Source organism: Engystomops pustulosus, chromosome 5 (assembly GCF_040894005.1).
Source record: "Engystomops pustulosus chromosome 5, aEngPut4.maternal, whole genome shotgun sequence".
NCBI lineage: Eukaryota > Metazoa > Chordata > Amphibia > Anura > Leptodactylidae > Engystomops > Engystomops pustulosus.
This window is the reverse complement of record NC_092415.1, coordinates 40,393,174-40,420,590: the sequence shown is the minus strand read 5'-3', so window position 1 is coordinate 40,420,590 and position 27,417 is coordinate 40,393,174. Positions and strand designations below refer to the sequence as shown.

Genomic DNA, 27,417 nt, shown 5'->3' with positions numbered 1-27,417 from the left:
TCAGGCTTTCCCTGTCTCAGAAAGCCCTTTCACTGCAATTAATGGTTCTGCAACAACATACATTACTAACCAGATCTCCTGAAGTCCAGCACATGATGTAAATCATGGGAGGAGGAGTTCAGAGGTAGGGAGAGCTTGACTTCACTGTTAAACTCTCCTCCTCCTTGTCTTTATACTACCAATTTACATTTCATTTCAAAGTTGTTTTTCTGGTTGATGGAGCCATGCTGAGCCATGAAATAAACATGATCTGTAAGGTGTAAAGCTGCTAGACAACATACTGGTAGTAGTTTATTAGGCCAATTTCTGATGACAGGTTCCCTTTAAAGGAAATCTACCATCAGTTTGACTATCAGAATTTACATGCTCATCTTCTCAAGTAGGTCCCGGAAGTGTTCTTATTTTGTTCATGAATGACACAATATTCAAGAAAAAGAGGTTTTTAAAAACCAGCGGCACCCAGGCTTGCATCACCGACCGCCACTTGCATGGCTGTATTTTCATTTATACACATTAAGGTAGTATAGTAGTAGACTGTGCTATAAAAAGAACATAGTTATTAACTAAGTTTTATTAATTATAAAATCTGCAAAAATTTCAAATTCAATGGGGCTTATTTACTAAGGGTCCGCAGATCGCACTTTCATCGGATTTTCGCAATTTTCGGGATTTGCACCGCTGTGGCAGGGATTTAGAAGGGGATTGTGTCGAGTGCAATTGGATTTTGGTGCAGCGGCGCCGGCTTTCATGCGACAGAAATCAGGGGCCGGGCCGTCGGACGATCCGACTGATTCGGACTGAGCGTGAAATTTAACATTTAAATAGTGTCACATCCAATGCACTTACATGCACCAGGAACGGTGAACTCCGGCAGACCTGAGTGGGGAAGCGACACATGCAGGATATCTGGCGCACCTTCTTCATGAATCGAGGCAGATGTGCATTCCGATCGGACAATACACTTTCGGAGATCACAACAGGACAGTTAAGTAAATGTGCCCCAATATATTTGGCCCATTTGTTGTTACATTGGCATTAAGATATGCTTAAGGCAACATTCAGACAAACATGTGGGCACACATCAGCGCACGTGAGAGGAGGAGGGGGTGAGCGCTGCTTGCCCCCACCCCTCTCCATAGAGGAACACGGCGCCATATTATGGGGAAAGAGAAGACATGTCTGGGTACTGAATGGTACACTGCCACACATGTGCTAAACCATACCGCTCCGTGCGACCATTGCCGGCCTATGGGGGACGTATATACGACGGCCGTATATACGCCCCCCAACGATTCGTCTCAATGTAGTTATACTTATACCACCTGAACATCTTTACCATATTTTTTTTTATAACTGTATATATGAAATGACTCTTACTTGAAATTTTATAAAACTCACCAAGGTTAGTTTTGCAGCCACATGTCTTTCCCAGCCAAGCTAAGCAAAGTGCTAGAGATGGGTGCATAGGAGTGGAGATCCACGGATGTGCACCAATTCCTGCTGTGTTTCTAAATAAAATAGCTTTACATCCACCAGAGTGTACATATTCACTCATTGCAAGAAGCAGCGCCTCCAAGAGCGGGACAGTACTTTGAGTACCTCGTGGATCTTCGCGTCTTTCCCAGCCAGGCAATTCTTAGCATTGCATTAAGGCAAATCAAACAGTGCCTGTGCTAGCATGCTACTTACATGGATTTCACAATCAGCTGTTGATCATATTCCTGTCACAGTGCATCATCCAGATCTAGAATATACCAAGCAGATGTGACGTGTTAGTGCATCTCATTGACGGCAGCCGTCACATGTAATGTCAACTTGTCACATGCACACTACGATTTATGGAAAAGTACTAGTTGTTATACAGTATTACGTCAATTGGTTCAGTGTCCCAAAACAATATGGGATTTTAGCCAAGGTATTGGCTATGGTAATAGCAGCCATTGTGATTGTTATGTGATCCAGGTGGATGGAACCTTATACGGATACACATGGTTATGGCACATTCGAATGCAGATAACTGATTTTACTCCTATTGATACTTAAAGCATAAGTAAACCTTTGAAGATACTTTTATAGTACAGTTAAAATAGTCAATATTCTGCATTTGGTAAAGAAGCTTCTCTGTGCCATTTTTGCTCTTTCTTTCTCCTGTAGTGAGTAGTGTATCTGAAGTCCTGTATATGGCATGGAGATAGAAAGGCTAAAGGTGATCTCTTTCCATACCTAGAGAATATTTCCCTTGATAATTCACCTCTTTGAGGAAATAAGACTATCCAGGGGCTGAGAGTTGAGTCATTAGACACTTTCGCAGGTCCTTTATCTCTCAGCTGTCAGTGGATACAGGATAGAAAATTGATTTACACAAACTGCTTAAATTAGGAAGAAAGGCAGAGGAAAAAGGTGGACACAGGAACATATTTCTTTAATAAAGTATATAACTATGTAAAGTATATATATATAAAGTTTATTATTATAATCTGCACGGCTGATTTGTAAAGCTTTTCTTAAAAGCTTCTTGGCACGTTAAGTAGAGTATTGACTATATATGATAATTAGATCCCTTTACCCATACTGATAATTCAGGAATAGCTGGAATATGTTGAATGACAATTTTAACCAAAGCTTAATTTTGCAATTCTCTCTTTTTTCCTAGAGCATCTCATTTCTATCCAGATGCAAACCCAATGTTGTGACCTTTATACATGCACTAGATCAGTTTTGTTAAAAAAAATTATTTTGATTTATAAGTCAATAATTGTACATAAGCCCTTGACAAAAGATAACTATTTTCAACTTATAGTCATTCGTCATCTAAATGCATTAACAAGCATTTTATAGCTAATGTATGATATTATAGAGAACACATTGGGGCAAATTTACTTACCCGGCCCATTCGCGATCCAGCGGCGCGTTCTCTGCTCTGGATTCGGGTCCGGCCGGGATTCATGAAGGCAGTTCCTCCGCCGTCCACCAGGTGGCGCTGCTGCGCTGAAAATCATCTCCACGCGCCGGAATGCACCACCTCGGACCAGGTGAAGGTAAGCGGTCACCAAGCGACACTTTTTCGGTTTTTAAATGCGGCGGTTTTTCTGAATACGTCGGGTTTTCGTTCGGCCACGCCCCCCGATTTCCGTCGCGCGCATGCCGGCGCCGATGCGCCACAATCCGATCGCGTGCGACACAATCCCGGGGCAATTCAGGTACAATCGGCGCAAATCGGAAATATTCGGGTAACACGTCGGGAAAACGCGATTCGGGCCCTTAGTAAATGACCCCCATTGTCTTATTGTGAATAGCCCTTTATTTTCTTTGAATAGTCATCAGAGAATCTTGAAGATGCCAGGTTTTAGCGGAGATCTTGTTCCACCTGAACCCATAAAACCGGAGCATGATGACAGAGCTACTTGTTAGTATTGTAGCATTATGGGTTCCTGAACAAAAATTTCTGTTAAAATGTACTGTATATACTCAAGTATAAGCTGACCCGAGGCCCCTAATTTTAACACGAAGGTGAGCTTATACGTGAGTATATACGGTAATTTATATTGAGCACTGTGTTGAAGAATTTTCGGAACTCTCATAAATCTGAATGGAGCGGCAGAACTCATACTGGACTTGCTGCTTCATTAAATTCGAGCATACGGGATCCACATCCTCGTGAACTGTGGGGGTCACAGGAATAGGACCCCCAACAATCAGATTGTTATAGAGAAGAGTAATCAATCATAACAAATTTAAGAAAATTATCACAGTCACGGTGCCTGGATCTATAAGTAAGTGCCTCTGGTTTATCATGATGGATTCCGATGGTAGATTTCCTTTAATGCTAAAATATCTCTGCTTCCTCAATTCTATCTAAGTCCGGCCAGGTGTTTCAAACGTTGGAGTTTCGTGTTATGTTGCTATTAAATGTACAACCAGTTCTGTCTTGCTTTGGTCCGTGGATTCCTAAAAGGTGGAGATTTGTGACTGACTGTAAGGACATTTAGCAGGTGGAGAAGATAATGTGGCAGGTATCCTAAGATGATCTTACAACCCTGGAGCCTCCCACAAAGCTGGAAACTTCATTGAGCGTAAGCAGGGCAGGGACTGCTTTCTCAATGCTTGCAGTTACGTCTGAATCCATAATTTCATTCATAAGACGCAATGGGCCCCAGTTACACACAGATGCACAAGATTTATGTAGCTGCTGTTTAGACATAAATGCTTCTCTGTGTGTCATGGGCAGGCAAATTACTAAATGGATTACTATTTCAAGCTAAATTATACCATGTGTTGTAAGACTGTAAGAAAACCTAAAGATGTCATATGATATGTCAGAAACTTTAAAGGAAGCCTATCACCAGATTTTACCCCACTAAAACTAGCAGCCCCTCAGGTGGGTATGGAAAATGCTTTCTAGCATTCCCTCTTTTATGTAAAGTCTTCTGTTTACCTATAAAAAGGAAATACCCTAAACAGTATATGCAAATGAGCTGACAGGAGTCCTTTTAGAGGTTGTAAGAAGAGCGGTATTTCTGATGGCTTAAGCCAGTGGTGGCGAACCTATGGCACTGGTGCCAGAGGCGGCACTCGGAGCCCTTTTTGTGGGCACCCAGGCCATCACCCCAGCATGAAGTTCACCAGACAGGACTCAAAGAATCTTCCTACAGAATCTTCCTACAATGATAGAAGAATTTGCCCTCCTCCTTTCAACTGCGTTGGTGTCTTTAGGAGGCTGAACTACTGAAAGTTGTCAAAGAGTAAGGAGAAATAAATTACTACTTAAATTGCTGTGCTGGCACTTTGCAATAAATAAGTGGCTTTTGGTTGAAGTTTGGGCACTCAGGCTCTAAAAGGTTCGCCATCACTGGCTTAAGCTATATAGTACAAAGAACCATAGCTATTGTATCGGATTAAAGGAAATCAACCACAAGGATTTTGGGGTTTTAACCTAAGCATACGTACACACTGGTGCTGAATCGATCTGATCTTCATTCAGCTTTTCATGGCTTATTTTTAGTGAAAAAAGCCTTGTAAATTATGCAAAATATTCAGTCCTCCCTTTGGCTCTTATACCTGCATCCTCCCTCTCCTCCCCTGCCAGACCGCACAATAAGGGGCTTCTGTGACAGCTATTAACAGCTAAGTGAATAATGGATCCTTTCAGGGGGCACACACATGTAAGCATGCTTGGGTTAAAACCAACAAATCCATGTGATCCATTTTCTTTAAAATAATAATCTCATCTTAATAATCACAATCACAGATGGATTGTGGTTCTGTGAGCTACAGAACTGGAGATGTAGACAGTTAAATACATATCTGGAAATGCAATCGGCAGATCCAGTGTCCACTTATTTTTTTAACTCCTGATATCTCCAGTTTTGCAACTCACAGAACTACAAGTCTTATATGAATTGAAAGATAGATAACAATCATATTTTTAGTATCTTTGTAGAAGTCATAGGGCTGCCCCTTAGTAGCCAGCAGTCACAGGGATGCCCCCCAGTAGCCAAGCAGTCATGGGGATGCCCCACAGAGTATCCAGCAGTCAAAGGGATGCCTCGCAGAGTAGCCAGCAGTCACAGGGATGCCCGACAGAGTAGCCAGCAAAGGGATGCCCCACAGTGTAGTCAGCAGTCACAGGGATGCCCCACAGAGTTGCCAGCAGTCACAGGAATGCCCACCAGAGTAGTCAGAAGTCACAGGGATGCCCCACAGAGTAGCCAGCAGTCACAGGGATGCCCGACAGAGTAGCCAGCAGTCACAGGGATGCCTGACAGAGTAGCCAGCAGTCACAGGGATGCCTGGCAGAGTAGCCAGCAGTCACAGGGATGCCTGGCAGAGTAGCCAGCAGTCACAGGGATGCCCCACAAAGTATCCAGCAGTCAAAGGGATGCCTCGCAGAGTAGCCAGCAGTCACAGGGATGCCCCACAGAGTTGCCAGCAGTCACAGGAATGCCCAACAGAGTAGTCAGAAATCACAGGGATGCCCGACAGAGTAGCAAGCAGTCACAAGGATGCCCCACAGAGTATCCAGCAGTCAAAGGGATGCCTCGCAGAGTAGCCAGCAGTCACAGGGATGCCCAACAGTGTGGCCAGCAAAGGGATGCCCCACAGAGTTGCCAGCAGTCACAGGGATGCCCCACAGAGTTGCCAGCAGTCACAGGAATGTCCAACAGAGTAGTCAGAAATCACAGGGATGCCCCACAGAGTAGCCAGCAGTCACCGGAATGCCCAACAGAGTAGTCAGAAGTCACAGAGTAGTCAGCAGTCACAGGGATGCCCGACAGAGTAGCCAGCAGTCACAGGCATGCCTGACAGAGTAGCCAGCAGTCACAGGGATGCCCAGCAGAGTAGCCAGCAGTCACAGGGATGCCCCATAGTGTAGTCAGCAGTCACAAGGATGCCCCACAGTGTAGCCAGCAATCACAGGGATGCCAGAAAGAGTAGCCAGCAGTCACATGGATGCCTGACAGAGTCGCCAGTAGTCACAGGGATGCCCGGCAGAGTAGCCAGCAGTCACAGGGATGCCCCACAGTGTAGTCAGCTGTCTCAGGGATGCCCCCAAGGAGTAACCAGCAGTCAAACGGATGCCCCACATCCGCTCGCCTGTGAAAGGATGCGGGCAATACGTGCTGCCGTTGTCTGGGAGATGACTGGTATAACTGTACAACCCCATTTTTCCAATCAAATGTACAAGCGTCTTAAAGAACCACGTACATTAAATTATTCAATTACAGGGAGGTAAGGTCTTGGTCCCTAAGACTATTCGAAAACATATTTCCAATGGTCTTTGGCGACCACCAAAGGGGTTGTGATGCAGAGATTAAGAACTGCTACTTTAGATGGTTTTTGGACTTATGAGTGGTCTGCCTACGTGCACTTGTCCTGCATGCACTTGAGTAATCAGTAAAGTTTTATGCATTGGTAAGGATCACCAGCCTTGGCCACAGACTTTGTACTGCTTTGCCAGAAGTTACCCCATCCCAGTATACATCAGAGAGGATAATACACTTCTGCCAGACCCCTCCGGCTTGTCTAAAGTGAGAGTCAAAATCCATGCCAGCCTTTTTCTTCCATTGATCTATTGACCTTTTAGATGGTTGGCCTACTTAGATAAAATATGCTCTGTACATGAATAGCTTGTGAAGCACATTTTGTAATAATAATTTTTTTCTTAACTTGCATCAAGTTTCTTTAACATTTCTCTACTTTTCACACCTACGGCTTCTTGAAAAATAAGCTAAATTCTTGCTTAAAGCCAAAAGGAACCCCACGTATTTTTCGGCTTATGAGACAATTCTCTCTGAATATTTGAGGTACTGGCTGTATTATGGGGCAGAGTGAATAACTGTGTTAGGGGGCACTGTTTAAGTCAAATATTATGACACTGTGGCAGTACATTATAGGGGCACAGTGTCTGCATTATGGGGCAGTGTGGCTAATGGCGGATCCTCATATAGTCGGTATGGGCAGAAGACTGTCTGTATTGTGGGGCACTATGTCTGTACTATGGGGCACTGTGTCTGTATTATGGGGCACTGTGTCTGTATTATGGGGCACTGTTTCTGTACTATGGGGCATTGGGTCTGTATTGTGGGGCACTGTGTCTGAATAATGGCACTGGTTCTATATTATGGGGCACTGTGTCTGTACTATGGGGTACTGTATCTGTATTGTGGGGCACTGTGTACTGTATTATGGGGCACTGGGTCTGTACTATGGGGCACCGGGTCTGTACTATGGGGTATTGTGTCAGTATTGTGGGGCACTGTGTCTGTATTATGGGGCACCGGGTCTGTATTATGGGGCACAGTGTCTGTACTATGGGGCACAGTGTCTGTATTGTGGGGCACTGGGTCTGTACTATGGGGCACTGGGTCTGTATTGTGGAGCACTGGGTCTGTATTGTGGAGCACTGGGTCTGTATTGTGGGTCACTGTGTTTGTACTGTCGGCCACTGTGTCTGTACTGTGGGGCACTGTTTCTGTACTATGGTGCACTGGGTCTGCATTGTGGGGCACTGGGTATGTACTGTGGGGCACTGTGATTGTATTGTGGGGCATCATATATATAGAGAAAAGATAACTTGCCACTCTGTATTGTGGTCTGTATTGTGGGGCACCGGGTGTGTACCATGGGGCATAGGTTCTGTATTATGGGGTACTGGGTCTGTATTGTGGGGCACTAGGTCTGTAACATGGAGCATAGGTTCTATATTGTGGGGTTCTGTGAGATACAGTGTCTGTACCATGGGATACTGTGTCTGTACCATGGGGTACTGTGTCTGTACCATGGGATACTGTGTCTGTACCATGGGGTACTGTGTCTGTATTATGGGACATAGGGTCTGTATTGTGGGGTTCTGTGGGATACTGTGTCTGTACCATGGGGTACTGTGTCTGTATTATGGGGCATAGGGTCTGTATTGTGGGGTTCTGTGGGATACTGTGTCTGTACCATGGGGTACTGTGTCTGTATTATGGGACATAGGGTCTGTATTGTGGGGTTCTGTGGGATACTGTGTCTGTACCATGGGGTACTGTGTCTGTATTATGGGGCATAGGGTCTGTATTGTGGGGTTCTGTGGGATACTGTGTCTGTACCATGGGGTACTTAGTCTGTGCTGTGCGGCACCGGTTCCTGGATTATGATGGGTAACTATCCCAGCAGCAGGTTGTGGAGCAGGCCGGGCAGTGAGCAGTTAATGGTTGCCCCCGCCCTCCCCGTGCTTGGCCCCGCCTTCCCGTGTGCTGTGCGGGGTGTTGGGGGCGGGGTTACCTCTGGCCGGTGCCCGGGTATATATGGCGCAGCCGGGACACAACATGCAGTGCAGGGGCCGCCGCTCTCCCGTATACGTGCTGTACAGCGGAGGAGAAGCAGTGCTGTGTGTGTGCCCCGGGACGTGAGTTATACAAGTTTCCGTGCGATCCCCGGGACATGGACAGGACGAGGTGTCCCGGCAGCCGCCAGTGACCCCGCACGTCGTAGGAAGTGACCGCACAGCGCGCCCCCGCAGCCCCGCACTGGAGACGCAGCGCAGCCGCAGCAGTATGAACATAGTTGTGGAGTTGTTCGTGGTGACTTTTAAGGTCCTGTGGGCCTTCGTGCTGGCGGCGGCCCGGTGGCTGGTGCGCCCCAAGGAGAAGAGTGTGTCCGGGCAGGTGTGCCTCATCACCGGGGCAGGCAGCGGCCTGGGGCGCCTCTTTGCCCTGGAGTTTGCCCGGCGCCGCGCGCAGCTGGTGCTCTGGGACATAAACACACAGAGCAACGAGGAGACGGCGGGCATGGTGCGGCATATCTACCGGGAGCTGGAGGAGCAGGACAAGCTGCGGGGTGAGTGCTGCACCCTATGGGGTCACTTACCGGGGCTGGAGATGTTCTCTTTATGCTTTTTGGGGCACTTTGCACAGAGTGGGTGATTATTATTAGAAACTTGGGACAGTTGCTCCGCGGTTGGTTTATGGTGTTCAGTGGACATATGTAGGTTGTGTCTTACAATGGGATTGTTACTATTGTATTGTACGTTTTGTAGTTCTATGGGCGTTAAAGACCCCCATAAAATTACATTGATAAGTCATCTACCGAAGATGGTCCATATGTCTAGCCATAAGGTGCTGCACTCGGTACCATAGGATGTTATCTATGGATCCAGTCATTCCATGGGGAAACGGATTGTGGGGATGGGAATTCCTATAATCGGTCACATAATATCTGTATGTTATGGGATGTTGGTGCTTATCCTTGGCTTTATAATTGGGCTATTACAGTCGTATAACAATGGCTGACTACGCATTTCTATACCTTTTTGACCCAAAACCGTGTCCGTTCATGTGTCGGAAGATTCTCCACTTATTTTACATGTCTGTGTAAGAATGGACTTTAAACCTGTGACACTACAGCTCTCAGCATTCCCTGGTAGGACGCATTGGGAGTTGTAGTTTTGTGGACTAGCTATTCCGAGTAGTATGGAGTGTGTTAAAATCTGCTACATGAAAAATCCGGCCCCGTTCCCATATCCTCAGAACAGATTTGCCCTAGAGCTTGTGAGATGTTTGGCCGTGTATTGTCTAATTATGATCAAAGTGCAGGCTGGGTTTGCGTTGGACGCACTCCCACCGCCTCTTGCATAAGCGAGCGCTCGCTACATCTGCTCCGAGTAGAAGGTTACGGCTGCCTGCACTGACGTAAGAGAAATGAATGGTCCTGTGTCAGAGTAAATGGTGTAGTATCAGATCAGGAATGTTGCTTCATATTATTCAATGCCCTCTTATATATTATTTATTTTCCTGCTCTTTCTTGTCTTGTTCTGAACAGCTGGGAACCCGCCGGAGGAAGAGGTGCTGCCCAGCTCCAATCTGCAGGTGTATACGTACACGTGTGATGTAGGCAAGCGAGAGAGCGTCTACACCACCGCCGAGAAGGTGCGCCGGGAGGTTGGAGACGTCTATCTCCTCCTCAATAACGCCGGCGTTGTATCGGGACACCACCTCCTGGAGTGCCCGGATGAGCTCATTGAAAGGACTATGATGGTGAATTGCCACGCACACTTTTGGGTAAGACTTGGCGCAGGCTCCAAACTTTATGTATTGTTTTGTATGTACTGTGTTTAAGATTCTTTTTCTATCCACACAAAGTTGTCACCCGAGTTCTCTGGATACAAAGCAGTAGCAGTTCTAAGGGGGTCCAACTATAGGTACACTATGCATCTAAAAATTGGACGATGATGGATGCAACCATAAAGTGTGTTGGGTTTTTTTTTTTTACCTAAATAATTTTCTTGTTGTGGCTGGGACCAAATATGATCCGTCTATCCGTCTAAAAAGACAATCCATTCATAATAAGGAAATTCTTGAGACGTGCTAAACCATTGGAGGTTGTGGTTGTATCCGTGGACAGTCCCCACCAGGATGTTATGAGAAAATATGGTTATGTTCTCATTACAGAACTTATTTAGAGGGGTTGTTCATCAGTGGTGGGACTTCTGCAAGAACAGGGGTCTGTGCCCCTGGATGAGGTATTGATGGAGCAGCAGTGCGGATGTCGCTATTGCCGATCCATAGATTTGAGTTGCCACAGGATTGTGGTGATCCCACCTATCCTATGCTTTTCTTGCTCTATTCCTAGTGTAGGTAACAAAACTCGAGAGCATATTTAGGGACTTTGTTCTGTCATTTACAAAAATGGAAAGTATTCAATTGTATTGAGATGCCATGTTTCAGGATGTGTACCTTTTAGTTATTGAAGAAATATAGAGTGCACAATATTGGGTATTCTCTTTAAATTACGGTGCAGTTTGCTCCAATCTATGCACTAGGGGCAAATGTCCAGTCCAGGAGTCGACACTTTAGGTGGTTATCAGACTCTACAACTCTGCTTCCAGTATGGGATATGGTCCACATAATAGAAGTGCTTGTGCAAACACTGGATCCCAATGGTAGACACCTCCCTGTCTCTTCTAAAGTTCTTCAGTTTCATGATTTCTGAGGCTTTGGGATGATTCTTATTCCTGTATAATATCTAACCTCTCAAGCAACCCCATTGTCTGTCTAGTGTAGATAATGCTGTTAGATTGTATCTGGGTTGGGGGACAAGTCAATATGGACTATTAACTCATGGAATTGTCCAACCAAACACACCAATACTATTACATATTCCCTATTAGTAAAGAATAACTTATCCTTAAAAATTCATTATAATCTGAATAAACTGAATGTTGGATTCTAGAACACGCAACATGGACATGTGCCATTGAAAATGCGGACCAATCTGAGCTAAGCCTATTGTAGCAGGTTATAGAGCAGGAGTAAGTGAGGGAATTGTACAATCTGTATGTTATAGAGCAGGGGGAGCTATATTTATATTTTAATTAATGCCATAAAATCTCCGATGTTCCACGTAATGTGTGTATTTTTTTGTTTGGTTCCGACCCGTGTTAAGTCAGGGCATGTAGGGGCAGCTTAATTTCCCTGTGCGCATTGGCCAATTGGGTCTCAACGCCTTCCATTAGGAGAGCTTCAATGCTCAACTTTTTTCGAAACTGATAGTGTTGTCTTTGCACTGCCCAAGCCACCACAACTCTTTCCCCTCTTTCACCACATATCTCTTTCCCCTGAAGGACCCCTCAGGTCCATACTACTGAGAACTTAATGAGTCAGAACTGCTCCTTCTACAACAATCTGTGTCTTTAGGTTAGGGCTTGATGAATCTGGGCCTACTACAGCAACACTTGTCACAGTTCAGCAAATTTGAGTCTTTTTATGAAGTAAATACTTTGCCTCTTTATTTTCATTTGAATATCTGCCATGTTTCTTTCAACTGAAAGTTGTTCTGCCCTTAGTGATCACTGCAAACCACATGTTTCCTAAACACTGGCCTGTTTGGGGTTTCATACACCCATATGAGAGGAAATTGACATAAATTTGTGAAATATAATGAACATGCTCCACTGGGCAAAGAACAGATGTCTCCAAGCATCTCTTGATATCATCTAGCACATCCAGTGACAAGAGCCATCTGTAGAATGGAGGCGGCCAATTTCGGTGGTAACTAGTTTTTTTCGTATTGCTAAATGTTTCCCACCCCCGGCAGCTGTGAGCAGTATGGTATAAACTTGTTCACAACTACTGTGAGATGGAAAATGCTTGGATCACATGGTGCAGATGCTGGTGGTGAGCTATGTTCTCACAGGGATGATGGGCAAGTCAACATTGTACAACTTGGACAATGTCTCATGTACAGGCACTGAGCAAAAAAATATTCAGTGTCGCGTACTGGATTGGGATATATTCAATGTAAAAAATTTTTTATATATTATTATTTTTTTTTTTTTTTTCCTGTATCCTCACGCGATTCCCTCCAGTTTTTAAGTACCACACCACTTCCAGCATAAAGTGTTTTTTTTTTTTTTTTTTTTTTTTTTTAATAGCATGACTTGTCATCACAAATCTGATTTGCTTTCTGTCTACTCAATCTCAATTATAGGACATACCAAAAATGTGTGAGATCTGTTAACCCCCCTTCCCCGAACTCCCGATGATTTGAGAGAGTTGTACATAGATGGCTGACTCTCCATTCTGGGGGCCCCTATTGTCTGAGCAGATCAGAGGTGGAACCTATATTATAGTTGCAGTCTGTAGGGCATATTATGCAGTAGAAAATACTGCATAAAATTTAGAAAAACTTGTCCAACATCACTACCTACCTTTTGTCGTCCATATGCATTAGATGTCTCCCCTACTAGTAGTAAGCCAAGTTCAGCTGCCATTAATCTATATGGACAACCTGCCCTGCCAATATGTTGCGTAGGAGTTTGTAGGTAAGGGTGATGCCAGACATGGCGGTTTTTGGTCCGTTTTTAAGCATGCGTTTTAATGCTTTGAACCCTTCAAAGCAGCCAAACGGACGAACGGTATATGGATGCATTTTTAAAAACTGAATTGAAAATGCATGCTCAAAAACGGACCAAAACCGCCATGTTGGCGTTTTTCACGCGCGAGTTCTGCGCGTGCATTTGACGCGCAGAACTTGCATTGCACTCTGTCCCATTGTATTCAATGGGTCTTTCTTCATTAGCGTTGGTTTTAACGCGCGTGCTTGCGTTCGTTTTCACGCGCGTCAAAATCGCAGCATGCTCTATTTTTGCGTGTCACGCGCGTTTTTCACGCCCCATTCAAGTCTATGGAGATGCATCAAGAACGCATTGCACTCGCAATCATTGCAAGTGTAATGCGAGTGCAATGCGTTTTAAACGTAAGGGTTGCTAGGTGACCAGAATAACATTATTTCCCCTGCTCGCGATCGAGCATTTAATTAAAAAAACACAATGAAGAACAGTGAAGAATAGAATAAAAACATTGAACACAGGATCATTTAAGAGAAAAACACAGTGCAGAATAGATTACAGATGTTCGGCACATCTGCTTACTTGTCGGGAGATGCGCACGGAACGGTGCGCCCAAAATAGCATGTGAAGAACAATATATATGTGTGAAGAACACATTGCAGATGTATTTAAACATCTGCAATGTGTTCTTCACACACATATATATTGTTCTTCACATGCTATTTTGTTCGCGCCGTTCCGCGCGTATCTCCCGACAAGTAAGCAGATGTGCCGAACATCTGTAATCTATTCTGCACTGTGTTTTTCTCTTAAATGATCCTGTGGTCACTGTGTTCACTGGTTTTATTCTATTCTTCACTGTTCTTCACATCTGCTAAATTGTCGGGGGATAATATACGCGCGGAACAGTGAAGAATAGATCGCAAATTATCAGAAGACATTATTTTTCAATTAAATAACACATTTTAATCCCAAACCATGGTCCCTTTGAAAAATGCTCGAGTCTCCCATTGAATCGCGCGTGAAAAATGCGTCGAAAACGCAAAAAAACGCTAACAACACGCGCATGAAAAACGCAAAAACGCTAATTACTCCAAGGAAAAAATGGAACAAAAACGCAGCCAAAAACGTCAGTTTTTCACGCATTGCACCCTGACGTGAAACGCAACGCTAGTGTGGAAGAGGCCTTAGGCTTGGCTATGACTCCTGCAAAATCACAACCTGATTGGATGCCACAGATGGGTTTGCCATGTGATGTGAGTATCCCAATTTTAATTTTGGCCAGTGGAGGAAAAAAATTCCTTGTTGGCCGGGGGTTTATTTGACAGACACGAGAATTGAATGATCTTTTCTAGTAATCGCGTGACCGCAGCGTATAATCGTAAAACCACTCTACATTTTTATTGCCCTGTACAAATCCTCGTTCTGTCATAAATTGGACATGCTGGATATAATGGCAATCTGCACACTTCTGGATCTTCTAAATACTTCTTGTATGTTGTCATAGATTTCTGCTTGTTTGCAATATCTTGGCCCCGCAGTAGCTATCTTAGTCACTATTTGGCATTATAACAACACTTGTAGTGAAAGTTTCCTTTTGGACTGAATTGACTGAGTTATTCCCTTTCTCCTCACGCCAGCGCAGTCTGTTTTTAGTCATAAGTATCAAAATAGTTGGTGGCCCTCACACTGGGTGTCATCTATATCTGTATGTTGTGGAACAAGGGTTCTTAAATGCTGTGTTAAATGATGGGAACTCTTCAGTGCGTTGGGCAGATTTACTAGCCCAAACCATTCTTGGGCTAGCCCTGGAAACATGCATACATTGAGCGTGAATCGCCACTGTAACCCAAATATGGACTAAAATGTGTGTGGTTGGGTCTCTATGTCAATTGTTTACTAGAGAATTCTTTTAACCTACTATCTAATATGCACGGACACTTTATTTATTTTTTATATGAAAAAAGTGACCGCGGATGTTGCTTTAATTGTTCTGGACATTGGTATATAACCCCATCCAATCCTCTAAAACACAAGGTTATATATTGGTCTATCAGTTTTCACAAAGGCAAAAATAATGGAAGCCTCACTTATATGGTGTAAAAGGGCAGTAATGGAAATCGTCAAAATTATATTGATATAAATAAACATTTTAACAAATCAGGTAGACTTTGTCTGACGAGAATTGGAAACTTTTCCGTGCCTAAAAATGGCCAAATTTGTACCAAATGGTTTTACTCATTCCTAGTCAACATTTTATATTCAGATTAGAACATCTTAATAGAAAAAAGTGTATGATCGTACCAACTCTCAAATATTGTGGAGAAATGGAGAAGGGGACTGATATATAAATTTTTTTTTTTTTTTTTTTTTGCCTCCTATTTCAATATAATCTCTATCCTTTTGACTTTACGTGAGAATGCCCCCTTAATCTCATCCCATTTCTTAGTTCCTTTTCTGAAGGTCTGGTCCATCAGAGGTGGGAGAGTAGTCCACTTCCTTCAGTGATAAACACAGAATTCTCTAAATGGAAATGCTCCTCTGAAGATGCATGAAAGGGTTAAGATGGTGAAGGGTGTGGGGGATGGAAACAATACCCTAGTTAATCTGCCTGTAAAAGTCATTATCCTAAAATGTAATTATGAAACTGCCCCATAGTTCTCAATATGTTATTTCCTTGTTTCCCCATTTGCTTTACTTTTTGCCTAATTTGTCTTGACACCGCAGCTGTGGCCGCCTTTTGTGCAGCTAAACCTTTCCTCTGTTGTGTTTCATGAAAAGCTCGGAGAATTCAGGGGATGGGAAGAAGTGCTGGACTGTTAGAAGTTAATTTGCCATAAACAAGAACGTTGAGAACCAATTACTAAAGCTATGAAGTGACATGTAAACGCTTGTCCGCTTTCACACATTTGTGCCTAATAAGTAATTACTGATTTGTCTGCACTCATAAGAAGTGTAATAAGAGTCTGTACACAATGCAACTACATGGGAGACGGAAATGGGGATTTTTTTTTTTTTTTTTTTTTGCCATGAATGTTTGGGTGACAATATCATAGTCAAGCCTTTCCTACTACATTGGGTACCCTAAATCCTCAGCACTATATTGGGATTTGGGATATATACAACGCGTGTTATGAGTAGGATGCTAGTTACAATTGACGGATTAGACCCTTTGCTTAAAGGGGTTGTACAAAGTAGCTGATCAGTGAGGATTCTGCTGGGCCGGCACCAATCATGAGACCAGACTTTCCACCAGTAATCTGGTGAATGGGGGTCTGGTTCTCCCTTATGGGTTGTATAGAATGTGTCCTGCCACTCCATTCATACTATGGGAGCATCAGAAATGGTCTGTGGGTGCTGGATGTACTTGCCAGTGATTGAGCATGCAACCTGTCAAGTCATTCAACTGTATTGGAGTACTTCCATTCTCCAGACTGCTGGGGGCCCATTCCAGTGAATGTTGGGGAACCAAGTTTTCATGTTATTGCACCCCCCCCCCCCCCCACCTTGCATGCGAAAAAGCCATCAAACACATTTGTCAACATAAAGAATAGGATCAAAGGCAAGTGAGCATGGAGCACAAACCCCTAATATATATATTGGCCTTTGCTCGGTTGATCATTAAACTATGAAGATGTTCTTCATTCTTTGCCGGTTATAACCGTTCCATGCCATGTTCTGGCGACGCTTACTAATCCGTTTTGTTTTGGCAGATGTTTGTCTTTATAACCTTACTTTCTCCTTTGCCTGAATTAGGCATTTAACTGCAGGCCTGGTCCGCCAAAGGAGACGCTCAGAGGACAATCCAATGTTTGACAGCAGTCCATCACGATAAAAATACTTGTCTCCTATATTCTAGGCTTTTATGTTTCCTTGTGGTCTCATCCCTTTTTTGTTTTTGAATTGGCAAGTGTGGTAACAAAGCTGTGTTGGAAGGAAGGACATGGCTCGATCACAGAACTTTGTTAGATCTTAAACAAACACAAGATGGTTCTCAGGAGTTTGTTGATTAAGTTACAATGATTACTCTGTGCTCAGCACTTGGCACCCGCCGACTTAGAAATTACAGCAGATTTGATTTCAGGGGACACAGTGATAATCTTGTTAGTCAGAAATTAAGTATGCTTCAAAGAATGACTTGGAAATCTTTAAAAGTGCAAGAAGATCTGAAAACTACCTGTTTTTCTTGGCCTCGATGGCTTTTATTGAAATGTTCTTCTGACCAGGCCAAGTCTTTTAAAGGGTCCGAAATAAGAAAATAAAGCGCGGGGGGGGAGATTATCTTCTATGTACACAATGTAGCAGGCACTCAGGATTCTTGTCCTGTTTGTACAATGAGCTGAAGAACATCCAAGTGAATTTGCTTAAATTGGCTGCATAGGAAAAGGAGGGGAGATTTTCTATTTCTCTAAAATTGTTCTGTATATGATTTAATAAACGGTCATGGGTTCTGTATGAGATTTATTACACAAATAAGGCAAAATCTAGTTGTTTTGGACCATTTTGAGATTTCCTGCATACAATGGTTCCATTTCTTGGTTGGGGGAAAAGCTGACCTTTTTCCATTAATCCTCCCCACCTTTTTTTTTTTTTTTTTTTTTCCCCCTACCTAGATGCAGAAAATATTATTTTATATATGTTATACCATTCCATAGGCTTCAATTGGGCATACGGCCACAAGAACGTGAGGAGATTGGACAGGCTCTATTTTTATGGCTCACGTATGGTACGGTGACAAATACGGCCATTCAATGTATGACCGTATTGCCCATAGGAATGAATGGTAATGTTTTCTGCCCTTGTGTATATATAGCCGTTTTTCGTACGGTTGTGTGAATGCAGATTGGTAGAGGTAGCAGTTTTTCCTTTCTACTCCTGGGTGGCACTGGAGCTAGGAATTAAGACCCGCTCCTGCAGGTTTTCTTAGCATTGTCCTGCCATAGCGGGTTCCCTGCCAGGAAGTTGGCTTAAGTAGCAGAGAGGCCGGTGCCGTTTTGGCATTTGTCACTTTCCGTGCTACTATTGCATAGATGACAAAAGGTAAACGCCTTGATGACTGTTCTAGTTAATCTACTTTTGGCTGCCTGCAGTGTCTTGGATAACCGTGCACATGCAGTATTGTCCACTCATTGCTGCTTTCTCTCCTGTTACAGACTACAAAGGCGTTCCTTCCCAAAATGATGGAAATGAATCACGGACATATTGTTACAGTTGCCAGCTCCCTTGGTTTGTTCAGCACTGCGGGGGTAGAGGTAAGTTCTACCATTGTAGTTGCTTTGTCTTGTCAGTCATCCCAAAGATGACCCTAGTCATGCCGTAGCAGGACAACATGTATCCAAAGGGGTTTTCGGAAGTCGGACCCGCCGGATAACCTTGCTGTGTGTAATGTATTACAGACAGATGGACTAAGACTTTCTCTTTGTAAAACACAGGACTACTGCGCTAGCAAGTTTGGTGCCGTGGGTTTCCACGAATCTCTCAGCCATGAACTGAAGGCTGCAGACAAAGATGGGATTAAAGCTACTTTGGTCTGTCCATATCTGGTGGACACAGGCATGTTCCGGGGCTGCAGAATCAGGTTAGTAGTGCTCATGAGAAATTCCATGTTCTTGACATTCAGACTTTCGTTTTTAAGAATTTTTTTTTTTTTTTTTTTTTTCTATCACACTCTAAGGCTTCATTTACATGAACGTGCAAGACACTCAGGGGTTTATTTTCTCTGCTAGGGCAGTGGTGGCGGACTGATGGCAGGGGGGCCAGAGGCGGCACTCGGTCTTTTCTGTGGGCCGTCTCCCCATCAAGGAGGTCTCTAGATGAGGTTTTTGGCATCTTGATGCAGTGCTATGTAGCTTAGGTAGTGCCTATTTTTAAAGAGGACCTGCCACCAGTTTTGGGAATATACTTATGACTGCGATGCAGGATGAAGTGCTGAGACAACCAGCTTCATTACCGCATTGCACAGGTGTGGAGAGCTCCATAGCAGGTTAGTATTGATGTTAGTTTTGCTTAGTCCCTAAAAGGTTTGCCATCACTGTTCTAGGATGAGCCTTAAAGACTTGTGAAGTGAGTGTAATGATGGGTTTAGTAGTGGAAAGGGATTTTAAATCACTTACATACGTGTGACTGTCCCCACTGACAGAATCTGCTCTTCTTTTAGCTGATTATGCAAAAAAATAAATAAATGGGGTTTGCAAATGAGCCTCAGGGGCTTCCAGGTTCCATAGTGGTTAGTTGAGCACAGAGCTCTTCGGGCTCATTTGCATAATATGTAAATAATAGTGGTGTGGGTTTTTTTTTTTTTTTTTTTTTTTTTTTTTACATTTTGCAATAACTAACAAGGGCATAAAAAGCTAAAATAAAAGCGGGTCCTAACAGTGGGCACACCAGCATGTAAGCATGTTTGGTTTACAATCCTTTTTATCCTGGGAGATTACCTTTTAAGAGTTTAAGTTTCAAGCTTCTCATAAATTCGTATACAAGTAGCGTCTGAGTCGACTCGTTGTATAACCGCTAGTTGCTGTGAATGTATGTCAGCGATTTGAGCACGCATAGGAAATGGCATCCCATTTCTCTTCTACTGATCTGTAGAAGAAGTTGGACATGGCATGCTATCAAGGCATAAATTAAAGTTTTGTGTGTACGGTCCAATATCAGGACTGGACATATGGGATTCCTGTGTTGGGTACTTATTATACTGGAATCCAAAGGATTAGCAGGATTACAGGGAGCAGAGCCCAGTACGTGTGTTTATTACAATTTCACCTAAAAGGATCTCTGAAAGACGAGCCTTTTATAAGAGTGTCCAAATTTTTTTTTTTTTTTTTTTTCCATTTGATAAACCAGCAACAGTTGCAACTTGGAATAGTGACTTTTTTCCCATAAAATAAAGTGAAGGAAATCTTCACAGCTTTGTAGAGCGTGCACTTGCATGGATAACTATTCCCCTTTTGATTACCAGGGCAATTGCTTCTCTGTAAAACCCAAACTTGCTGCTTGTTATTAAAATGTATTTAAGTTGCCAAAAAAAAAAATCAAACTATGAAAATTTGGACCCCCGCCCCACCTTTTGAAAGCTCTGCAGACGGCACCTAGTGGGCAGACAAGCGGCCCCCTTCCAGGTGCACCTCATTATTCTATGGCTGTTATGAAGGATGGAGACAGACATGGAGCTGGAATGTGTAAATAAAACTCACTGGAACATTAATCTTTCAGAAAAGAAATCGAGCCCTTCCTCCCGCCCCTGAAACCAGATTACTGTGTGAAGCAGGCCATGAGAGCCATTCTTACAGACCAGCCGATGATCTGTACGCCTCGACTCATGTACATCGTGACCTGTATGAAAAGGTAAGAGGGAGACGGAACCATTGTCTTCTAAATGTTTCACAAAGGAGTTGAACAGAAATCTTCTTGAGAACATTGAGCCCAGTGTAATCTGCCTGTATAGCCGCACACTCTAGAGGGTTGCTTGCAGCATGGGGTGCTGGCCATGCATGGCAGCACAGAGTGGTGACCCTACAAAGTCAAGATTTTTAGTAGCTTGAAGATGACGACTCGTTACACACAAGCTAATTTGTTCTGTGCTGGATCTAAAATATTTCCACTTGTATATGGTAATATGCCGCTGCTCTGTCGGGCCTTTAGCCCATGAATTACCATATTTTTCAAATTATAAGGCGCTCAAAAAATCCTTTTGATTTTTCTCAGAAATCAAAAGTGCGCCTTAGTCCAGTGCACCTTATATATGAACCGTACTTACAGACAACAGCTGCCTTGAATTGTGCACAAGTCTGCCACCTGATGGTCATTCAGCCTTATAATCAGGTGCGCCTTTATATGAACCTAGACATTTTAGCAGGCATTTATGGATGGTGCGCCTTATAGTCCGAAAAATACGGTAATATCTTTTTTTTTTTTTGTGTGTACAATTCAACCATCAATCTAGCACCAACGACGTACCAATAAAATGAAACCTTTTGCAAAACTTTTAATCCACCCCTCCAAAAAAAGCACATTCAAATAACATGCATAACACCCTTAACATTGTGACTTTACACCATAATATGATTATTCAATTTATTAATCCAGAGATTGGTGGCCGTGCAGTCAATACAGCAAAATGATGCTCCTAGCTTGGGCTTTGATTAGCTAGGGATGTCCACCTGACTAATCACAGCCATGGCTAGTGGCTTCAATTGGCAGCAAAACCAGCCAATCTTTCAATATGTCCAGGGTCGGTCGGGTCCATTCATCTTTACTGGGAATTGTGGACATGGCAGGGGATGTGTAAGTTGACCATTAAAGGGGTTATCCGGGTTTAAAAAATTTTTTTTTATGGCCAGGCTGGGGAGGGCTATTTAAACATAATAAACATGTACTTATCACCTCCGGTGCGGCCGATGTCCCGCGCCGCGGCCGGTCTTCTCCGTGCGCCGGTTTCGGTACAAGGGCACACAGGGAGCTTCCGGCCAGCCGGATGCTCACAACGCTGAGAGAAAGGGACGGATGGGAGGAGCCGTCCACAACGCCGACCGGAAGCTCCCTGTGCGCGGCTTCCGTGCCCCTGTTTGTTTACAGGGCACGGATCGAAGTGACCGCGGCGCGGGAGGAGGCAAGTCCATGTTTATTATGTTTAACTATCCCTCCCCAGCCCGGCCATTAAAAAAAAAAAATGTTTAAACCCGGATAACCCCTTTAACGATCAATATAGCCCCCGTTATCATCAACACTTCATTTACATGATACAACTCTTTTGCAGGCTCGTATAAATCTCAATGGTTGTTCAGTTCTGGCTTGGTATAGAAGGGCCTTTTTGTTTTAATCTTTGTGCCTCTGTACTTTTTTTTCACGGTGGGGTTGGACCATCCATTTGACTAACTGATGCGCGGTATCTTTTCTCTCTTGCAGCATTCTGCCTTTCGAAGCTGTGGTGTGTATGTACCGGTTCCTGGGAGCAGACAAGTGCATGTACCCCTTTATCGCTCAAAGGAAACAAGCCACAAATAACAATGAAGCTAAAAATGGAATCTAGTTTTTATTTTATTTTAGATTTTCTCTCTTGTGATTTAGACTGACTTTATTGTTTGAACAGTCGCCACATTTAAAGACTGAATTGGGAAAGGCACTTGTGCATCGACGTGTATTTTTTCACTATGTTTTTGTTTTTTCTGTACGCACATGGTTGACTCTACAAAGTCATGACATTGCTCCTCCAATCTGTTTTTACACACTGTAACTGCGACCAACTAAAGACATGAGGCTTAAATGTAGCAATAAAGTGTTTCTGTAGAGCTACTGTCCACCCATAACCCCAGGCGATCCAGCTTCCTGTGTTCTAGGAGAAGATGATGGTAAAAGAGAAGCCTCGATCAAATCTCAGCAAAAAAAGCCAAAAAAAAAAAATTATGTTTTAATGTCTTAAATGATACCATCACTGGTGAATAGAAGAAACATGGAGGATTTCTGCTACTGGTTCTGAATTCTGCAAAATGAGTTCTTCTGCTTTTCCTTAAACTCTTCTTAGAGGCTAAATTTTGAGTTTCTGAAATGCAATGCAAAATTTCTTAAAGGTTCCTTATTTATAATGACTCATTTATCGTACTGAGCTCTCCTATGAGGAAGGAGCACCTTGAGGGCGCCTTCCCACGTGGCGGGTTTTTACGCATCCAAAATGAAAGTGGGGCGGGGTTTGACCAAGACTCATATGTGTTTGCACTTGCTTTTTGGATGCGTTTAAAAGTCTTGAGACCACATTAGCCCTTGTCATAAATTAGGCACATGGTCACTATGACTGACTCTTAGGCTATCTGCACACGTTACGTATTGTCAAGCGGAAATCTGCATCCATTACGCATGGGTTTTATGTGCATTTTTATGCATATTTTCCACATGCACTTTTTACCTTTTTTGTTTCACCTGAACTGCTGTCATTTAAAAAAAATCTACAGCATTGTGTGGATTTGATTTAGGCCTGATGTAGGTTTTCACTCTCCCATAGCCTTCAATGTAAAAATAATACAAAAAAAACCCACTAAAAATAACATGATCGTTATTTTACTGCTGCACTGTGCAACAATTTTCACAGCAAAAAGAAGAAAATCTACACTATCTCCTTTTTTTTTTTTTTTTAAACATAGCATTCACTTTAATGCTGCTGATTTATTGCACCAAAATCTGCAATGTGTTATAGTAAGCTTTTACTCCAGAAAACTGGTGCGTTCATAAAAGCCAGCAGGGTCCCACCACTATTCCTATTCCCCACTCTCAACATGCTCCCTTTTCATGGAAAAATTTATTTCAGATAAGCTTTTTTTGCACGAAGTGCAAACTTCTATGCCAAAATTGCATTACATGCGCCCCGGTGACTAGGACCTGTACGAAAATGAGAATCACTCACAAGTGCTCACCTGCTCATCTGCTCACCTGCTATAAATATGTTGGCAGAATAATTCTCTATAGCCTCGATGGTGTCCCTTACAAAATACTGTCCTGATTCCTTATATTGTATATCTGAGTAGCTCCAGTCACTGAAAGACAGATTATTATTGATTGTGCCAGTTCTGTACAGATTTACACCAGTGTGTGCTATAAAGTGCGGATGCTGGGGGTCTCCTCAAAGATCCAGACTGCAAACTATCCTTGTACATGGTCCATAAGCGACCTGTGTACACTTCTTGCATAACCTTGTGATGTTCTTCTGAACCTTCCTCCAACACTCGCTCACATGCAATCTTTTCACATGATCGGACCGTCGGTTTATGGACTGGACTGCAGGAGAACTGATGTGATGTCTTTGCTGGAAACAGACCTGGTGATTCTGCTCTTTACTTGTACATGTGAAATGTGTAGAGGTGTAAAGATTTGTTTTGTTAGGTTTTTATTTGTGGTCTACGAAATAAAACTACATTTTTTTTTTTAATGGTTTTGTATAGAGAACCTTTTACAGTTGTGCCTTGAATTAAGTAAAATATAGTTAGAGAGCATTGTATAGCGAATTTCTACCTCTGTATCGAATTGTATTCAATTGTCCTGTAAATTACTATCCATCTTCTGTGATTTACAATTTTTTTTATTATTATTATCATTGACGTCTTAAATATTGACCAGTGTCTGGTTTTATTAAAGCAAATTATCTTACTGGAGGTACTGGTGTCTCACACAAAGTGTGATTGTGGTGATATTTTGAAGCAGCTGAGAAAAGTGTTTCTCAGAGAACACATTGCTGAGATAATGGGGTTATAAAAACTACATAAGTCATCCACAGCCTCAGGATAGGGATAGCATGAAGATAGGTGAAGGCACCCCAAATGATCACAAGAACAAGGGGGTCCCATTCTCTCAAGGTGGTGGAGTGGAAAAACAATCATGTGCCCTGCTGCTTCAGTCACTTGTGAGGGCGTATTAGAAATTGCTGAGCACAGAGTTCTGCTATCTCCAGCACTTGCATACACAGTGACTGGGGCTGTCCGAGAGAGCAGGGCGCTGTGGTTGCCAATTTCATACTCGACAAAACAAGTGAATGGAGCTGCAGGACACTATCTTGACTTGCTGCTCTGTCAGTTAGGTCGATTGTGATTGTGGGGTTCCCAGCACCTGGACACTCATTAATCAATTTGTTTTCCCCCATCCTGTTATGATACAACAGTTGTCTAACAATTTTAACCCCTATTAATTACTAGTATGAAGTGGATGGTAGGCACCGTGCCAGCTTTGATATTTTGTTACAGGGCTGAATAGCTGTCTCACCAGGCAATGTCTGTCCCCATATAAAGTTGTTCCAAAAACTGATGGAGTCACTGTGACTGGACCCTGTGGACTAGGTCTCCTGGCCTAAACTACCGTATAGGGCTACATTCACACAGCCGTTGCCCGCCACAACGTAGCACGGGGGGCACACAGCGGTGAGGGGGAGAGCCCCCCCACTCCGTCCCTCTATAGGAATATATGGCGCACGGCGCCGTATTTTGGAGAAAGATAGGACATGTCCCATCTTTGTACGGGGTACGGAGTGGTACGGTGCCGCACGTGTTGTGCGCGTTGGGCGCCTATTGCCATATATATACGTCCCCCATACAGCAGTGTAAATGTAGCCTAAGTCAGACCTTCCTGACACTCCCCTTGGTTTATGATGTGCTGTCAGATAAGTCAGCTCTGCACACAATCGCCAATATTTTTATTGTTTTGCTACATCCTCAATAAGGGTCCCTGGAGTATAACAAGGAAGTATTGTGTCAGAATTATCTGAATAATGTCATAATAGACCCTGTTGCTCACCTGCACTGGCCATAGAGGTGATGAGATGGCCCATATCTCCTTTTAAGGGTGTCTGCACATGGTCAGAATTTAGCATCAGTATTTTTAAGTGAAAACTAGGAATGGTCCAAAACATGTAACAGACGCAGATCTTTCCATTGACATATTTTACCGCACCAGATCCACAACTAACAGTCCCATTCATGAACCTAACTTTATTTTACAATAAATTCAATGTTGTGCTCTGAAACAAAAATGAAATGAAGGCAATAAGACTCCTGTGTGATGAGCAAATGTTGTAGTAGGATTGCTATGGTCCTGAAATAGTATATTGTATGGCTATTACTGTAGTCACAGTGCAGGTACATGGACCAGCTTGGGGAGAGGTTTGATGCCAGCCAAGGACAACATCTACCTGGAGATTGTACACTGATAGAAAAAATAAAGGGAACACTCAAATAACACATCCTAGATCTGAATGAAATATTCTCATTGAATACTTCGTTCTGCACAAAGTTGAATGTGCTGATAGCAAAATACCCCCAAAAATATAATTTATTAAATAATGGACCCCTGGATCTGGAGTCACCCACAAAATTAAAGTGGAAAAACACACTACAGCCTGATCCAACATTGATCTAACGTCCTTAAAACAAGCCAAAATGAGGCTCAGTAGTGTGTGTGGCCTCCACGTGCTTGTATGACCTCGCTACAGCGCCTCGGCATGCTCCTGATGAGCCTCAGTATTGTGTGTGGCCTCCACGTGACTGTATGACCTCCATACAACGCCTCTGCATGCTCCTGATAAGGTTGTGGATGGTCTCCTAAGGGATTTCCTCCCAGACCTGGACTAAAGCATCCGACAACTCCTGGACAGTCTGTTGTGCAACGTGACGTTGGTGGACCCAGGGCCAACTGCACCAGCATATGGTCTCACAAGGGGTCTGAGGATCTCATCTCTAATGGCAGTCAGGCTACCTCTAGTGAGCACATGGAGGGCCGTGCAGCCCTCCCAAGAAATGCCACTTTCAACCATTACTGACCCCCTGCCAAACTGCTCCTGCTGAAGGATGTTGCAGGCAGCAGATCGCTGTCACGTCTGTCACATGTGCTCAGTTTCATCTGTGAAAAGCACAGGGCGCCAGTGGCGAACTTGCCAATCCTGGTGTTCTCTGACAAAGGCCAAGTGTCCTTTATGTTGGTCTGTGAGCACAATCTGTGGAACTTCATACCATCCTCATGGAGTCGGTTTTTAACCATTTGTGTAGACACATGCACATTTATGGGCCTCCTGGAGGTCAGTTTTCAGGGCTCGGTAGGCTCGGTGGCCTGTCTCATGGTAGCACCTCCAGCCTTTGGACACTACCAAACAGACAAAGCAAACCTTCTTGCCACAACTTGCGTTGATGTGCCATCCTGGATGAGATGCACTACCTGAGCCACTTTTGTGGGTTATAGAGTCCATCTCTTGCTACCTTGAGTATGAAATCACCGCCAACATTCAAAATTGTTTTTGGAATTTAATGGCGCTATATAAATGAAGATTATTATTCTTAAAACATTTTCTGCTCCATGGTGACCTATTTACACTTCAGCAGGGTTTGGGCGTTTATTAACATAAACTTGATTGAAAATTACTAAAATTTTTGTTGTAACCAATTTAAGTCGCTGGTACAACAGCTTTAAGATCTGGAGAATGGGTTTAACAATTACAATGAAGGGCAACATGATGACTAAGTCGGCATCAGAGTTGCCTTGCTGTACTAGGATCCTGGAGTTGAATCTGATAGTGGGTAACATCTGCGAGATTTCCAGAACACATCATAAACATACTGATA

At 43.4% G+C, this 27,417-nt stretch overlaps 1 protein-coding gene and 1 long non-coding RNA gene across 2 annotated transcripts; one reads left to right on the top strand and one right to left on the bottom strand.

Moving 5' to 3' along the window:
• Positions 1–369: 369 nt before the first annotated feature.
• LOC140132672 (uncharacterized) lies at positions 370–8,893 on the bottom strand. Its single transcript, XR_011855688.1, has 3 exons — positions 8,767–8,893; positions 1,690–1,744; positions 370–539 (listed from the first exon to the last, which is right to left on the bottom strand). It is a non-coding gene; the product is annotated as an uncharacterized lncRNA (long non-coding RNA).
• Positions 8,816–24,472, top strand: RDH10 (retinol dehydrogenase 10). Its single transcript, XM_072151711.1, has 6 exons — positions 8,816–9,321; positions 10,303–10,541; positions 18,484–18,582; positions 18,763–18,908; positions 20,543–20,674; positions 22,235–24,472. Exons 1-6 carry the CDS (start codon positions 9,039–9,041, stop codon positions 22,356–22,358), a joined length of 1,023 nt encoding a protein of 340 aa, XP_072007812.1. The 5' UTR covers positions 8,816–9,038; the 3' UTR covers positions 22,359–24,472.
• The last annotated feature ends 2,945 nt before the right edge of the window (positions 24,473–27,417 follow it).